General features: G+C 40.2%; 1 protein-coding gene across 6 annotated transcripts in view; it reads right to left on the bottom strand.

Annotated features, from left to right (window-relative positions):
• DCAF5 (DDB1 and CUL4 associated factor 5) overlaps positions 1-17,303 on the bottom strand; it is a 78,691-nt gene that overhangs the window by 8,382 nt on the left and 53,006 nt on the right. For all 6 annotated transcript variants that reach the window (XM_064460033.1, XM_064460036.1, XM_064460037.1 and 3 more), the window contains 2 exons: positions 14,069-14,135; positions 2,389-2,516 (listed from right to left, as the gene is read on the bottom strand). In XM_064460033.1, coding sequence (XP_064316103.1) covers positions 2,389-2,516; positions 14,069-14,135 — 195 coding nt within the window. The remainder of the gene's footprint in view (positions 1-2,388; positions 2,517-14,068; positions 14,136-17,303) is intronic.

The raw sequence follows: 17,303 nt of genomic DNA, 5'->3' as shown, positions 1-17,303 counted from the left end.
TGAATTTGTACCTTATTTGCAGTCAGCATTAAAACAGCAAATGTGTTGGCAGAGGCAAGTAGAATTATTGAACTGTTTGTCTGTATCATGCCTTGATGACAGTGCTATCAGTTCCTCACTTCTAGAAGTAATAAGTTTAGGCCAGCTAGTCTAAAAAAATCAAGGGCTCTGACAAACTGCTACTTGCATCCACATTTTTAATTCTTCACAGAATTTCTACAATTGTGGGAATGGAATACAAGCCAACCACAGTGAAGTTACCTTCTGTGATTTAATTCCAGAAAGATTTTTAGAAGACACTTGAAGGACAGTAAAAGGAAGGACACTTAAGGAACTGATTAAAACAAACAAAACCCAAACAACCAAGAAAACATTAACACCCCTAATTACAATTTTTATTTATGGCACTTCCTCTTGTCATCCCCACTTCTCTGAGCAAGCACAACAAGTATCTATATGGGGGAAAGATACCCGTGCAAGGGAAGGACTTGTGTTCCCAGCTGTTTTAATGCAGTACATAGCTAGTGCTGTTCTTTCCTGTTTTGCCCTCCTGCTAGTGGCAGTTACTAGCCTTCAACCTATCTGCAGAAGTAGCTGGAATGAAGAAAAAAAGCCATTGTACGGTCACCTGCAAACCACTGTTCACTAAGACAGTACCTTTACGGAGTGAAGACATGCAGATCAGACAAGATGTGAGCCTTAAAACAACCTGATCCCCAAACAACGCACATTATGAGCTGAGGCAAAATGACATACAACAAAAGGTTAAGAAGTTCTGGCTTGCTAAAAAACCATAATAAACAGCTTTCTCTTAATTTGTTTCTAGTTTGCAATGTTTGGGAAATTCCATTCCTTCAAAGCAGTTAATGCGAGTTCCATTGCACATACTGTGACACAACTAGCATTCTCTTCTAAGAAAGCAATCAAACAGAGGTGTCTTTGAAAGAGTTACACAACCTGTGACTGGGACCTTAATCGAACTAACCTTTTAATCACTAGCCAAACCCCCACACCCCCTACCCCCCCTGCCAAAACCCTAGCAGAAATACACAAAAGCAACACAGGGGATGTTTATACCAATGCTAATCCCACAGTCTAAGCACACTCATGCAGGAAGGATTCATAGGGTGAAGGGTCAGCAGATTTAAAATCTAAAAGAGAATTCAGGCTGGATGAATCAAGTTCCCAAAGCAGAAAAGAAAAAAAACCTCTAGCAAAACTGTTGTTAATCAGTGGTAGTTCGACTGGACTGACTTCTTGGAAATTGAAAAACGGTGATATGCTAAGACTGTTCAACGCATGCTTGTTCAAAGCCTGTATCTGATAGATTTGTGATTAAATCTGTTAGAGGGATACACATGATTTGGGCCAGTTCTGGTCCAGAAGTTGCAGACCACTAAAACATTCCTTTGCAGGACAAGTTCGTTCAGTCACCTTGTAGCTGACTAAGCCATTTACCAATACTCAACCAACCTCATTTACAGCCACAGGAAGGTAAGACTTTTATGAAGTCATTCAATAAATAATTAGACACAGCACCAGTTCTCATTATCCTACTTAAATTTTTTTGGTTTCTTTCACCTTTTTGATAGACCTAAATTATAGTAAAATTTCTGTGGCAGCAGAATGCAAAGTGCATTAGCATAGCACAATCCTCTGCCTCCCCACCCTCAACTTCTGCTTTTAGAAATGACAATAAGTTTCTGCCTTGCTCCCATCGTATTGGCTGTCTTTCCTTAAGGAAAGAAAGTTTCAGAACCTAATAAAGTTTGTCATCTCTCTACATTCCACATAAAAAGGCACAAGCTTTATAAAAATACTGTACAGTGTTACAGGATTCAGAAAAGACATATTGTGAAAGGTATTAAGAGTCCTGTTTCCTCTGGAAGCCACAGAAAGGTATGCTGAATTGATTCAATACAGAAGCATGTAGAAAAGCTATAGAAGCGCTCCTGAGGCAGTATCTGGGCCAAATCCAGCTAGGTCGGGCTAGGCTAAAACTCAATGATATTCTTTCAAGCAATTTTAATTAAATTTTAGCCCCAAATATCAGAAGTCTTATAGCTGTGACCAAACTCTCCCAAGAAAGACTGCATGATATTTCACTTATGTATGGAATGATACTGGAAAAAATTCCTTTTTCAGGGTACAAATCCAGGAAATTCTGATCTTATCCCTTACCTCCAAAACCTTTAAAATTGAAACGGAGTTTAAAGTTGAAATGCCCAATTAATAATCTGCGTCAGTTTAGCCAGCAAATGAGACATACCACTTCACAAAAGAATAAAATGAGAAGACAGGATGGGTGTGGAAAAGAACAACGCTAAGCAAAACAAAGCATTTCCTAAAATATTGAAAGAACACATTTTTTCTGATAATTAACCTTACCTTTATAATCTTTTCAACGCCAGAAGAACAGATCATGTAAGTGTGAGGATTAAACCGGACTTGGTTTACAATTGACCGATGACCTTTCAATACCATAAAAGCACCGTTGACGACCCTGCCAATGCCACCTAGGGGAAAAACAAGCACACACTGAAATGAATGATTAAATCTTCATATTGCTTTCGTTCATAATCATTTAATGTATTATACTTGACAATGTGTTTCAGCTTTATTTTGCAATATTTTAAGGCCTGCATTGGCTGCAGAATTCCAATTTTATGAGGAATGCCCCTATGAAAAGCTGCAAGTTTGATGAAAAACATCCTTCCTGCAAATTAGGACTTGAAGCTAGCTTTAGTTCAACTATCTAAACAAACAATTAAGGTTTTTGACCTAATATGACAACTATGTGAATAAGAACAAGATACATCCTTAATGAAATCACCAGTGAAACCAGAGTCCCTAAGGCATGACACTGCTCACAGTTTGTAAATTTGAAGCAGAGGCAAATAAAGAGGTTGACTTGTTAAATAGCTATATTCTTTTTTACTTAATTATGTAGTTTTAAAATCAGCAATTCATTACTATCAAAGCTGACTCTCGTCTGATGTGTAGGAATCTAAAGGAGGCAATCTTCAGGCTAGTAACCTGAGTTACTACATTACAGCTGGACTTAGTATAGCCTTCCCCAGACCGAGATCTGTAACGACTCGTATTTCTGTGACTGAAGCTTAAAGAGGGACCTGAAATAACACATCTGACCAGTAGGTTGTATCATTCTTTGTCACAAGGCAGGGAATCAGCTGAAGTGGAATGCTTCTGTGTTAATGGTAAAACTCAAAACAGAAGCCAGACAACTCTTCTGCTTGGTCATTGACTGTTAATAGGTCTATACGCCAAAGGAAGAAACTGTCACAGAGTCATTTTTTTATATTTGTAGATTCACACGATTAAAACCATAAATTTGTTAGAAAGCACACCTGTGTATCTGAATAAACAAGTGTCAATCAACATGCTATGATTAACATCTTCGGTGAAAGAAACTAAAACTTTTAAAAGCAGGAAGTAAAAACTGAAAACTACTTCAGAGGAAAGCCACCTTGCTATTTACAACTTCAAAGTCATAAGCACACCTTACAGAAAAGTCAAAATAATTTCATTAGCTTCTGTGTTACTTATAGTCATCTTAATACTAAACAAGTAAACTTTATATTCTTCTTGCTGAAGTTGTTTGCTATCCTCCTCCTTTGTCCTCAAGAGGAGCTGTTTCAGCTGAAATAGCTGCTGGTTTGAGCCCTAAGCCCAATGTTGACCATCTCGTCTTCTAAACAGAGTCAAGACTTCTCCTGCAACACACATTTCCTAAAGAAAAACTTGCATTAACACTGAAGAGTAGCAAGATAGAAGGGCTAAAACAAACAAAAAAGGCATTCCTGTATCACCTTCCATTTGTTACATCAGTGATAAAGAACTGCAGCTAGCGAGCTTGTGTTCAGCCCCTCTTCGAAAAAGTACTCTATCCCTTCCATTCACTGACTACATAACTACACTCTGAACACCAGACTGATGTGTACCTGGTGTATAAACCATGATAAGGATTCAGAAATGAGTCGTCATCCAACCCTAAAAATCTACAGACAGATCTTTTTACTGCTTCTGGAAAGCGTTCTGTTTACACAAATCAATTTTTGCAGACCAAACTGCAGTCTCATGGCACTTTGGGATAGAAAGATTACCATCTCTCTCCCTTCTTCAGGCATGTTAAGAGATGGTAACTCCAAGGATCAAAAGGCATGGCCATTTTAAATACTTTGCATATAAAATGAAGGCTCGTTTAAAAATTAAAAAAAAAACCTAAAAGGGAGACTATTTTTCCAGTTAACTTCCACATATGTTCACTGAAACTGCACTGAGACTGAGCTACCTGGAACAGCTCCTTTATTTGGGTACACTTGTATTTTCTGTAAGGGTTCAGAGTTTAAGTTCTGCCTTCAGCCACTGCAGCAAGATTTCACACCACTGTAAGCAAAGTTGCCTGAGAAGTAACTGATTGGAGAGCAAGTTCACTGAATGCCAAATTGGGCTCTTCTGTTTTTTGTTCCCATTTTATGAGATTTCTTACATCCTTTCAATTCTGCTCACCCTGCTAGACATTCATGACCACATTTATGGCTGATGGCAAGTTGCCCTACGCCCACAGCGTTCCTTTCAGCCAAATCACAGTTGTCAATCCAACTGCATCTATCAAGCAAGCGGTAGATGGTTACATCAAGTCCAGTTCTCAACACATTTATCTTGACCTAGCAGACAAATGTTCCAGGAAAGAGGGCCTTGGGAATGAAGAGACAATTTGCTTAGGAAATGTTTCCAAGTCTGTAAGTAATGCCTATTACAAGTTTTAACTATCCATGGACTCTAAGCTGTCTGAATTCAGTATGAAACAAGAAATACGGCGTACAAGTCAGAAGTTAGAGAGATAACGAATAAAGAATTATAACGGAAATTAAATACGTGGGCTGCATTTCCAAGTCAGTCATTGGCCTCTTGCAGGACTGTCAGCAGTGTGAATTAACCCACGGTTATTTTTCTAGTAAAGGAGTGATAACAGTTATTTAATGCCAGAACTGTCTTCTGGCATTGAACTTATAGTGTGTCTCAATACACTAAGAGCACTGGATGACAAGTGCACAGCATGCCATGTCTGGAACACAGTTCTCACTAGGCTGTAGTCAAATTCAGACAGCGTCTGGAGCCCAGAAAGCCAACTGTGTCCTGGGGTGCATAAAAAGCAGCATGATTGAGACAGGTGACTCTCTCATAAGGACATAGACATGTTGGAGCGGGTCCAGAGGAGGGCCACAAAAATGATCAGACGGATGGAACACCTTTCCTGTGAGAAAAGGCTGAGAGTTAGAGTTCAGACAGAGAGGAGAAGGCTCTGGGGAAACCTTATTGCAGCCTTTCAATAAAGGAACTTACAAGAAAGAGAGAAGACTTTTTACCAAGGCCTGTAGTGATAGGAGAAGAGGCAACAGGTTTAAGCTGAAAAAGCATAGATTTAGATTGGATATAAGGAAGACTTTTTTTTTTTTTTTTAATACAGTGAGAGTGGTGAGACCCTGGAACAAGTTGCCCAGAGAGGTGGTCGATGCCCCATTCCTAGAGACATTCAAGGCCAGGCTGGACGGGGCTCTGAGCGACCTGATCGAGTTGAAGATGTCCCTGCTCACTGCAGGGGGGTTGGACTAGATGACCTCTAAAGGTCTCTTCCAACCCAAACCATTCTGTGAAGGAACTCCAAAGCTTTCTGCTTTAATATTGAAGTTCCTTAAATTCCTTCTAAGCTGTTAATAAAATCAGGAGAAGCATAGTACTAGAATATACTTCACTCCTCTTAGAGTGAAGGTGAACTTCCCTACAAATCCCCTTAAAACAACTAACTGCCCAGTTGCAGGAAAAGTCCCCTAAGAGCAGATCACTGCAACCTCAAAGCTTAGTAGTTAGCTTTTTCCAGTATTTAAACCAAAACTTATCACCTCCAGCAATACTCTGATAATCTTTGTGTCAAATATAATAGACTACCTCAGAACATAATTTTTGGACAACTCCTTGCCCGATGCAATTTTAGTTTATCACCTCCTATGCCCCTAAGCAACATCTCTAAGTGCTTTGTGGAGAGCCTTCTACATCCTTATCCTGACAGTGGTCCCTTCACTTTAGAGCCTGCCAAAGCTGGTATCATATTACACAAGTATATGCGTGGCAGACATTTGCTTGTGTCCAGACTTGTCTGGAATTGCCCTGGTCTCTCAGCAGAGGCTTAGCTGCAGCTTCTAGCTATCTCGCAGCATGAGTTAAGTTTGCTCATGTCTGCTGGCAAAAAAAAAGTGCATCTGTACCTTAAGTGGAGGTTGGCCATAAACTGCTCAAATTCCTGAGGCCGTCTTCCTCTTTTGCATGTAATAATTTCTATTTCTTTTTGCTGTCTTCACTTGAACTTTTTTTTTTTTTTTAAATTTCTATTGTTTCAACAGAACTGACTTCTGCTATCCGTAAAACCCTCAAATTTTGCTTTTGAGGTTTTGGGGGGGTTTTTTAGGGGATGGGAGCACTGTTTGCTTTTGAATTTAGTGGCATACACAGGTCCTGCAACTGGTTTAGCATGGCAGATTTTATACTCTTAGATAGTTACCAAATGTATAAGCAGTGTGTATACAGAAGCCACTAGCTTATGTATATGTTATTAACATATATATATATAAAAAAGTCTGTCGGCTTAAAAGCTGATTTTAGGTTTCTAACTTTCTAACCTCTAATGACTGGATGGAGATATACTATCCGGTTTTGCAATACTTTCCAAAAATTGCTATGCTTAAAGACAGTTCTGAGTAGTGGTTTAGTGTTCTAGCTCTGCTGGTTGATTTTTCTTTGGTCTGCTTTTATTTGATATGCAAAATGAAATGTCAAGAAAGTCCCTCTTCCTCTCCACCCTGCACATAAGTGCTCCAAAGAGGAATAATACAAAGTCCTAAAAAAAAAATCTTTAAGTAATATCCTACTGTGATATCTGACCAGCTGGGAGAAATAACTTACAAAAGGCTAAATCTGAAGCATACATTTTAAAACAGATTTCTTCTACACAAACTTGACAAGAATACTGTGGCAACACAAGGCATATTTACAGGCTCAGATACACACAGAAGGAATAATACAATGTTTTGAATTAGTAGATGCCTACTAAGTTGCTAAAGTGATTACTTCTTGGTTTGCTTTGTTATTTTATGTTTTAAATATTATGCTAATGAAATCCTTGTTAACTATGCAGTTTTGTAAATATTTATGCAACTGAGTTGACATTTCACATACTGAGAACATGCTGGATAGTACATATCAACACATTTTAAAGAACACTAGTAAACTACAATGAAGTAGAGTGAGATATCTGGATAGCAATCTGACTTCCCATGCACAAGTTCTACAACACACAGGATTTAATAAAAAAAAAACAAACAAAAACCATAGCCACAGATTAATGAATTATTTAATAGAATCATAGAATCATTAAGGTTGGAAAAGACCTCTAGGATCATCTAGTCGAACTGTCAACCCAGCACCACCAGGCCTCCTAAACCATGTCCCGAAGTGCCACATCTACACGCTTTTTGAACACCTCCAGGGATGGAGACTCCACTACCTCCCTGGGCAGCCTGTTCCAATGTTTGGCAACCCTTTCAGTGAAGAAATTTTTCCTAATATCCAACCTAAACTTCCCCTGGTGCAGCTCAAGGCCATTTCCTCTCATCTTGTCACTTGTTACTAGGGAGAAGAGACCGACCCCCACCTCGCTACAACCTCCTTTCAGGTAGTTGCAGAGAGCAATAAGGTCTCCCCTCAGCCTCCTCTTCTCCAGACTAAACAGTCCCAGCTCCCTCAACCTCTCCTCATAAGGCTTGCTCTCTAGGCCCTTCACCAGCTTCACTGCCCTTCCCTGGACATGCTCCAGCACCTCAATGTCCTGCTTATAGTGAGAGGCCCAAAACTGAGCACAATATTCAAGCTGTGGCCTCACCAGTGCCGAGCACAGGGGCACAATCACTTCCCTACTCCTGTTGGCCACACTATTCCTGATACAAGCCAGGACGCTGAAGGATAAGGAAAAAAGGGAAGTGATAGATTATTAGGAAAATTGCCCTAGTGCAGAAATCCCGTAAGAATGTAGAACAGTCTCTAAACTAATGGAAACTGTGTTGTCCCAAATATTTAAAGAACTGTCAAAGTATTGGAGAACTTGCTGGGATAAGGAACAATCTTCCACTGGCTCTGTAACAGAGGAATTAAATGACCTCATTAAGAAGTCCTTTCTATCTAGGACACAGAAAAAGAAGTCCCACTGGTTGTTCATATAAGGTAGAAGGATGTTCCACAGACCAAAGCATAACTTCGTACAAGTCTTGTGAACTTGTGAGTGCTGAAAACTCCTGAGAAGAACCAGATATTTACAACTGCTGCCAGCGTGCCATAGCATACCATTCCACTGTAATACTTGGCACTACAGTAGAAAGCTCGTTTAAAATTAATTTAGTTTTCATTAATAATAATCTGGGACACATTTAGACCATATATCACTGACCTGCATTTGAATCCTGTGAGGTCATAATGTGCTACCAGAAGAGAGATATCATAGCTGGGAAAGCAAATGTACAGCACAATGCAAGCAAATATACACAGCATATAGGGACTCTGCCCTCAGTGCAGCAGATTATGTTTAGACTCCTTAAAAAAAAATATCTCTGGTCACTCACACACCTGTATTTGTTTCGTACAATGCATGCCAGAGGATGGCTTTGCTCCTCAGAGACCTGTCCGTGGGGAACCTAGAATTAAAGTCAAGTACGCTTGCCTTGAGAGCACAGGGCCCTGCAGCATCCTTTCTAGTGGGATCAGGAATCTGATCCCAGGTCTGGCAGCAGCCAGAGCAACTTCAAGGTTTCTCAGCAGCACAGGCAAAACTGACTTTTGTCATGAGAAAGACAGTGTGAGAACAGCAAAGGCTGGCCAAGATCCTTTCTCCTCCTGGCATGGTAAGAGGAGACAGTCTGGAAGAGGCAACAAGGGGACTCCAGCTTAGTACGTCTGCTGCTACAAGAGAAAGCAAAAGGTGGCGTCTCCACATAAGAAAGTGACTCCAACTCCACTTGTCACCTTCGGACCACCCCTCCATCTCCCAGGCCAGGTGGAAGGATCCGCGTGGCCTTGCAGAGCTTTAGCATAAACACAGGCAGCAGTGGGCTGGTGTCAGCACCTACCTCAGGCAACCCACCCTTCCAGGCAATCACCCACTTTGCCAAGCCTATGCCTAGAACCAGCCCCCTTGTACTTCTGCAGAAGTTCCAAAAGCCAACAAAAAAATTAATACTTAAACATCGACAGAATATGCAGAAAGCTGTAGTGGCTATTCTTGGCTGTATATTTTCTCCCTCCTTTTGTTGCTGCTAAATATCTGCTATATCTATCTATGCCTTATCTATACTAACTCTCCCACTGTTGTTATCACCAGTGGAGCTGAACAACAATATGAAAGCTAAGACAGAATTACTATAGAAATAAATTTTGGCACACCCTTTCCACCCTGTCGCCTCTCCTGGTCTGAGAGAGATTGCACTTCCAGCGTGTTTAACTGCATAGGTCACAATGGTTTTTACAATGGTACTGGAACCATGCAAATTACCAACAACAACTATGCTTTCTGAATGTGAAGGGAATAAAGTAAGTGAAATTATCACCCAACCAATAGCTGGTTTGGGTTGTTCTTTTTTAATGGATGTGTGAAAACTGCATGCCTGTGCATTTATTTTGTACTGGTAGCTGCAAACATCTTCAATACAATATAGAGAAAGGAGCTTTGGTACAATCAGGTGGCTAGTTGCTGGGGACTAAGGCTTCTCCAGCCTCTCTCAGTGCTCACTTATCTTCAGCTTTCTAGTGCTAAATTAGATATTAAACATGATAAGGTGGGTGAGATAAACACTCATGGATGCTGAACCTTCCTCCACTTAGCTACAGCACTACAAAGCACCCAACACTACCTTGTTTTCTGATAGACACCATCTAGCCAGGACGCTTCCTCAGGTTTCTGGTGTTACAATCCACATGACACAGAAGCCAGTCTCAATCCCACTGAGTACAGAAACCTCTTCTACACTGCCCCCCACTTACCTGCTGTGATAAACAAGTGTTCCATAGCACACTATGGTCAACACTGACCTGAAGAAAGACACAAACTGCAGTCCTAAAAGTAAAACAGTTTAGATCCCAAGACTACACCTCAGAAAAATTGATTCTTTTAATGCCTTCCAGAGCATGCTCACCATTGGGCCAGATAGCTTCCCCCTGCCCCAGCCCAACTGGAATGTATGTGTGCACATATAAAAGTCTCAAGGCATTAAGAAACACTTAATTGTCTATTATTCATCTTCACTTATCAGCCTGGAATTTTGAGAACTTAAACCACAAGCTGACTCCAATGAGATAATCCTTTTCAGATGTTGTGAAAAGATCTGTCGCTGAATTTATCAAGCCTAAAGAGGTGCCTGCATTTACAGTGACCAACAAGGAGGAAAAAAAAGGGAAGAAAAATTGCATTAGTTCTGCTGAAGATTGGTGCAATTAGTTTAGTAACTGGACCACAATGACAGGCCCTTTCTTGCCAGCAGTTACAGTCAAAGACAGAATTAAAAAGAGGTTTTGAAATGCAGTTTGCTGTTCTGATTTAGTGAAGTTCTTCAGAAGTCTGGTGACAGCCTGCTCATGTAAACTAAAAGGTCCCCAACTGTCTTCTCAATCACAAATAAATATCATATCCCTCACGTACCATCTTTGAGCAGTATTTCAAAAGCAAGAGACAAGCTCTGAGTTGCAAAGATGATTCAGAGTAGTGGGTGAGGAATGTAAATTCCATTTTGCACAACATTTGGTCTACTTAAGCCCTCTATTACAGCACAAGACATGTCAGGTTCTGTCTTGAACAGGGATTCTTTACTAGCTGAGAGACCGTGTTTATAGGAGTTCAGTTTAAATACTGCCTGAAGTGCTTACATGTTAACAGTCTTGCTGGGCAGGTCACATAGGGCCAATGCCTCTTCTCTCTTCTAGCTTGCCTTGGAGTCAAGTAAAAGTGTGGAAACACAGGACTGCTTTTCTTCTGCTAGACTAACGTATTAATTTTGCTAGAAACTCTGCCTCTGAAGAAAACTAGGGTATATACTTTAAAGAGGAAATTGGCTAACAAATCCACCAAACAATCAGCAATTATTTCTGAAGCACAGAGGAAAGCTGGGTAGTACTTGGATGGAGAAGAAAGTGCAAACTATTCCATCTTCAAGAAACAACAGAAGGTGGTAAAAAAAGCAAACAACCGTCTGGCACAGGAAATCCTGGCCTATTCAGAATAATCTAACATTGTGGAGGAAGATAGCCAATAAAACAGAATAGCTTCCTAAGCAATTTAGGAGATACTTCAGGGTGGGGAGGTCTGTGAAAAAAGGTAAATCCTGTGTAATAACTGGACCAAACAAAACCACTGACAAAGTTTCCAGCTGAGAGGGAATGACTCATTGCAACCTTCTGGGAAGACACCTCTAAATTGTGATTATTTGCAAAAACCAGCAGATTTGTTCCATTTTCCTGGCAAAGATACCAACACAGGTTACCGTATTCCTCCAGATTGAAACACATTTGCAATTGTCTGACTGGTGTGTTCCTTACCACTTTTATCTTTTGTGTAGTAATGTTGCTAACCATTAGATAACTAGTACTTGCTGCACCTGTACTTAAGCAAAATAATCTATTTCAAAGCTGTCATTAAGGATGCAGCTCTGTAAAAAGATTTATGCTTGCAAAAAAGTTGCTATTTACAAATAGGTGATGTAATTTAAGGGAGTCGATCATAAATATTTATAGAAACACAATGCCTGAATTCAACTTTTGTTTTTTGTTTCAAATACCAACCAACGGTACAGGACATTACATCATCCTGTCTAGTTTGTACACTATTTTAAATGAAAGACCACATTCCAGCCCCTCAGACCATAGACCCAAAGACACACTTATTTTAAGCTAGAACATGAGAACAAGAAGTTTTGCATTGAAGCAGAAGCTTTCCAAGGTCTCCACAACCCTACAACAAGACTCCTTCTCCGATAAGGAAGCTCAGCAACCTCTCTAGCTGAACGTTATTCTGAACCACAGGATAAGATTTAAGAAATTATGTTTCACCACATTCAAAACAGGTACAACCCTTCAAGAAGAGCTGAATGAAGAGCTTCAATAAGCCTGTCACAGGTGATTTGGATAGCCCGTGAGTTATTTGTCACACAAGCCAAATCCTTAGGTCTAACAAAACCAAGCTCACGAGTTTTGCTAAAATGTTTCAGTAAGAGAACTGCTCAAGTTACAAGAGACTAAGACATACACATTCCTACTACAGGATCTTCTGATCCCATTAAGCAACCACTGAGGGAAATTAGCATTAAGTAATTCATTTTGCAACTGAGTGTTGCAAGTTTACTGACACCCTTCCTCAAGTTACAAGAGCCAGAAACAAAGCTGACCAAAACATTTAGGTCATTGTTTTGTGGTATTTCTAGCTATCACTCTTTGTGCAAAGGTCCCAGATAAAACGATTGTCATCTGCAGCTGCCTAGGAAAAAAAAGTTTAAGAGCATCGCAGCCAGATAAACACAAAATCCCAAATCCAGAATTTACATACGGAGTCAAGATAAATATAGTACCATGAATAAAATGGAATTCTACAGTCCACACAAAAACTTAGATACATAACTAATTTAAACGTATGTAACCTTTGTTTTAACTAGGAGGAAATTCCGTAAGTAGTAGTAAAACAGTGCCAAATGTAAAGAAACCATACGAATTAAAAAGGAAAGCAGGGAGAAGTCTCTATAAATTCTACACAAAGCTAGAAGGCCAAGGTAATAGTCTATTTAGCAGGACCTTCTTCAGGACTGCAATGTCAATGTTGGTTAAATAAGCAATCCAAAATTACAATGGCATTTTCCTCAAAACCCTGCCATTAACCAAACCTTTTAGAGGCCAGTCATCCTCTTAGCTGTGGATTACACAGCTGTGATTAACAGCCTTTGAAGATGAAACAAAATGTTTTCATTTTACTTCCAACACAGCTTGTAATTTGCTCTCACTACTGCTAAAGCACCTGAGACCATGGGATAGCATAGCACTCAGTTATACTTAATACCACTAAAATGTACGGTTTAAACTGTTGGAGCAGTTAAAAATAAGAACAGTAGTATGTTTCTTAAAGACTTGAGTCTTTCAATCAAGATTCAACACCATTCTAAAAGAGCAGAGATTTGTTTTAACAGAAGATATGCTGACATTGTAAGGCTTAGAGATAGCAGCAGATGTCATATTGCCAAACGCTACACCATACTAGATGATAGCAAATTAGGGACTAACTGTGCCATCTACAACACTACTGCTCATCCCACACATGATGCTGCTGTTCTTTAATCTAACACCCTTCCTCCTATACTTTCACAGAGTTGAGCTAGTGGTGCTTGCTTAGCATACCTGCCCCAGCATGGGAAACGGTCAGAAGTGAGTCAAAAGTGAGCATATCAGCTGGTAGAAATGACCTTCTACTTTCTGGGAGGAGGAGCACTAACAGCTCTGCATTAGAAATCAGCAGGAGGGTTTCTGATATAAAAGGGGAAGAGATGCCAATGCACTACAGCTGTAAGGAGCAGCCTGTAGACCCAGCACCATTTTATACTGCAAGCTTCATTATGAGATGAAATTTCTTAGTAACAGATCCTAAGTTCCTCAGTGAACTCAGATCAGCTTAGCAGCAACAGAGTTGGTAGATGAGGAGGAAAGACAAACCCTGCTCCAGCCACCTAGGAGATTTACATGATCATTATATGAGAAGAGAAAAAGATCAGTACAATAAAAAGATTCAAAAAGAGCATTGTCCATTGTTATCCAGGGACTGCATTAGGCATTTTTAAACTCTCCCCATCCAGCTTTAATCAGAATTACTCTAGATTCGGAGGCTAAGTAAGAACAGGACTTTTCAAAAAACCAAACTAGTATTTGTCAGACACCTGCCCCCCACTTCCCCAGATTCCAAAACAACGAAACATACCTGCTTCTGGATCTGGAGGAATCCTCCACATATACAAATTGAAGTCATCCGAACCCGAAAGGATGTACTGTTAGGAATAAAAATAAAAGCAGTTTACCACAAAGTATCACCTGAATTATGTTATTTTATTGTTGATCTAGTTTCTCCAAACCAAAAATGAGAACAAAAAAGATTATTTGTATCACTTTTTGCACCTCACTGATCAACGTACCCTTAAATGAGGGTGAGGCACCAGTACAAACATGTTGCATGCTTACAAACAGACCAAAATGCAAAAAGCACTCTTCATGCATCTAGTGCCTACTGCCCGAGGCGGTGGGTTGGTTGGTTTGTTTTTGCCTTTTTGTTTTTTTCTAAATAAGGCTATGGATTTTAGTTTGCTTTAATACAAGCATGTCTAGATCAAACTCTCATATCTTGCAGCCTGCAACTCTAGTCTTCTTTTAATGTCAGTGTCTTTCATCCTTTCCTCTAATCTCCTGAAGTACTGAGGAAACCTCCATCAAACACATACCTAAGAGAGCTAGCATGTCCACTGCACACAAGCACAACATATCTGGCTCATCGCAGTCTAATGAAGACCACCAAAGTCAGTCGCTGAGGATGATCTTGAACACTGAACAAAATCATAGCTAAACATTCACTGTCAGGAAGCCTCAAGTGTTTTGTTTTTTTTTTTAAAAAAGACAACCAACATTTATTGTACTGTCATTTTTTCCTGGTTATAGTTACTCTGAAGAGATGGAAGGCTGCCCATCTGCAACAGTGCATGAATGATAACGCAATCTCTTTATTATACAGAGATTTAGGCACTATGCAATTTAAAGTAGTTCAATATACTATAAACATGCACTGGATTGATAGGTGATGTTTGACATGGTAAAGGGCTTACACCTCTCAGTTATGAAAGGCCACAAACTGTGCCTTGTCTTCAAATATCTCTTCTCCAATAAACTGTGCTCCCTGTCATTTATTTCACTCCCAAATTAGAGATGAGATGACACGTAGTAGAACCAAGGCCAGATTCCAATTCCAGTTACACTGGTATAGACAGTGCAAATCTCTAGCCCTCTACTGACTTAAGGCTTCTGCTTTATCAATAGAGTCAAGAAGTTGGATTTTTCATTTTATTATCATTATTGTCATTAGGGTAGAGGGAAGGGAGAAAGAAAGAAATGGAGCAAGTTTGTCCCTTTTCTAACCTTTGATAGGAGTCAAGTTCTATTTTGTTTGGCTTAAATATAACTGGTTTCTGTCTTTTGTTCTCCAGGGACACAAACTCACCAGGCAAAGTGGAATCAAGCAGTGAGGAGACAAGTCCTGGAGTAACACAGGACTGAGAGGCAAATAAACAAAAAATATAGACTAACATGGAGAAAAACGCTATATATTTGCATATATTATGTTTGCAATGCTAAATTACATTTGTGCAATGTTTGGATGTTTCCAGTCACAAAAATGCAAAAACCAACCACTAAAATCCCTTCTCTGGTTTCCTACTATCACAATGCAACCGTTCTCTTTTCTCTTATTTTTAAGGATGTAGGATGTAACCACTTATGAGTACAAGTCTGCTCATTTTCTGACAGGCAAGAAGCACTGATCAAACAAAAGTTCCTTTCAAGACTTGTGCACACTAGTTCGGCATCACTCACAGACCCATCCTTTCCAAGCCAGAAAGTTATTTCTACAAGACAATGTGTTCAAGCACTTAGGCAACTTTCCTCTGCCAAAGACTGACCTGACAGTGCCAGGAATATGTGCTTCCTTTTCATTTAACTGCTCATAAAAGTTAGTCCACATCAGGCTGAGCCACTGTGCCAAAACTACATAGATTAGGGCTCATAGAGGCAACCTCCCAGCAATCAGAAAGAAAGCACGTCTAATATGTTTTGTTACACAAGAAATGCTACATGGAACAAAAAAGCATTTTGAAGTTAAAGATGTTGCCAGTTGTTAGTATTTATTACCAAATTGTGAGGTTGATGCGGCAACCGGTTTGCCTAGGACATGTGGGGAAAATGGAGACTTTTACAACTGCTAGAATGCTCAGTATCTTGAATTTATGACCGTAACGCCCTTTTCCTCCTTTTATACCAAACAAGTTCTGACAACTCCTCAATATGAGAGTCATTTAGCACATTACTTCATAAATCAAACCAACCTACCAACAATGGCCAGCCCCAAAGTGACAGATTTCAGATATCCTGCACCCGGCACGCTACAAAGGAAAAACATGTTACATACATGCAGGGAATTAAGTGTCTGTCAGACCCTTCAAATCAGCTTCAAAACTGATTTGCAGAGGAACATACTGTGTAACCTGCACAACTCAACGGCCAATTGGCTAGGAAATCTGGTGTATCATTGCCCACCGAACATGAACACACTACCTGCAAAGACCGCTGATCTGAGTACACTCTGTCCTGCTTTGGAGACAGGAAAATTTAGAGTGCTCTTGCAGTGATGTGGACTGATGGCAATTTGACTACACTACCCAGAGTGTAACCAGGAGGCCAAGACAAGTGATTATTCCCCTCACCTGGCACTCTTGAGGCCACACCTGAGTACTGTATCCAGTTTGGGTCCCCTGATACAAGAGTGACACTAACGAATCAGAGTGAAGGAGAGCCACTAGGGCTGAACACACAGGATCTGTGAGGAAAAGCTAAGGGAACAGGCCTTATCTAGCCAGAAAAAGAGAAAGTGAAGGGACAGAGTGGACCTGAACGATCTCCCACTGTCTGAAGGGGAAGCAGCTGGGGACAGACTCTCCTCAGAGGCATGCAGTGGACTCAGGAAGCAACAGTCACAAGTCACAGCAAGAGGAATTCCAGCTGAGCACAAAGGAACAGCATGTTCAGGGGGAGCATAACAAACATGGCAACTCAGCCTCAGATAGGTAGTGGAATCTCCACCCTTGCAAATCCAAAATCTACCTGGACAATTCCCTAAGCAACCTGATCTGACTTTGAAGATGCTCTGCTCTGAAAAGCAGCTTAAGACAGATGACCTCCAGAGCTCTCTTCCGATTAATTTTTTTTCAAAGATTACTGGAATAAAAAGGGAAGTTATTGTCTTGGTGGATTGGGGTTGATTTTGGGTTGGGGGTTGGGGAGAGAGGTGGGTAGTGTCAGGGAAATGCCCATCTGAAACTTTTTCAGTCCATCACAGATCACAGCTTCATAAAGAGTCCAATGGGAAGACAAATTTAGGCCCCATAGACAGACGCATA

The sequence above is a fragment of the Phalacrocorax carbo genome, chromosome 9 (assembly GCF_963921805.1).
Source record: "Phalacrocorax carbo chromosome 9, bPhaCar2.1, whole genome shotgun sequence".
Taxonomy (NCBI): domain Eukaryota; kingdom Metazoa; phylum Chordata; class Aves; order Suliformes; family Phalacrocoracidae; genus Phalacrocorax; species Phalacrocorax carbo.
The sequence above is the reverse complement of the archived record's forward strand: the minus strand, read 5'-3'. Positions and strand labels throughout refer to the sequence as shown.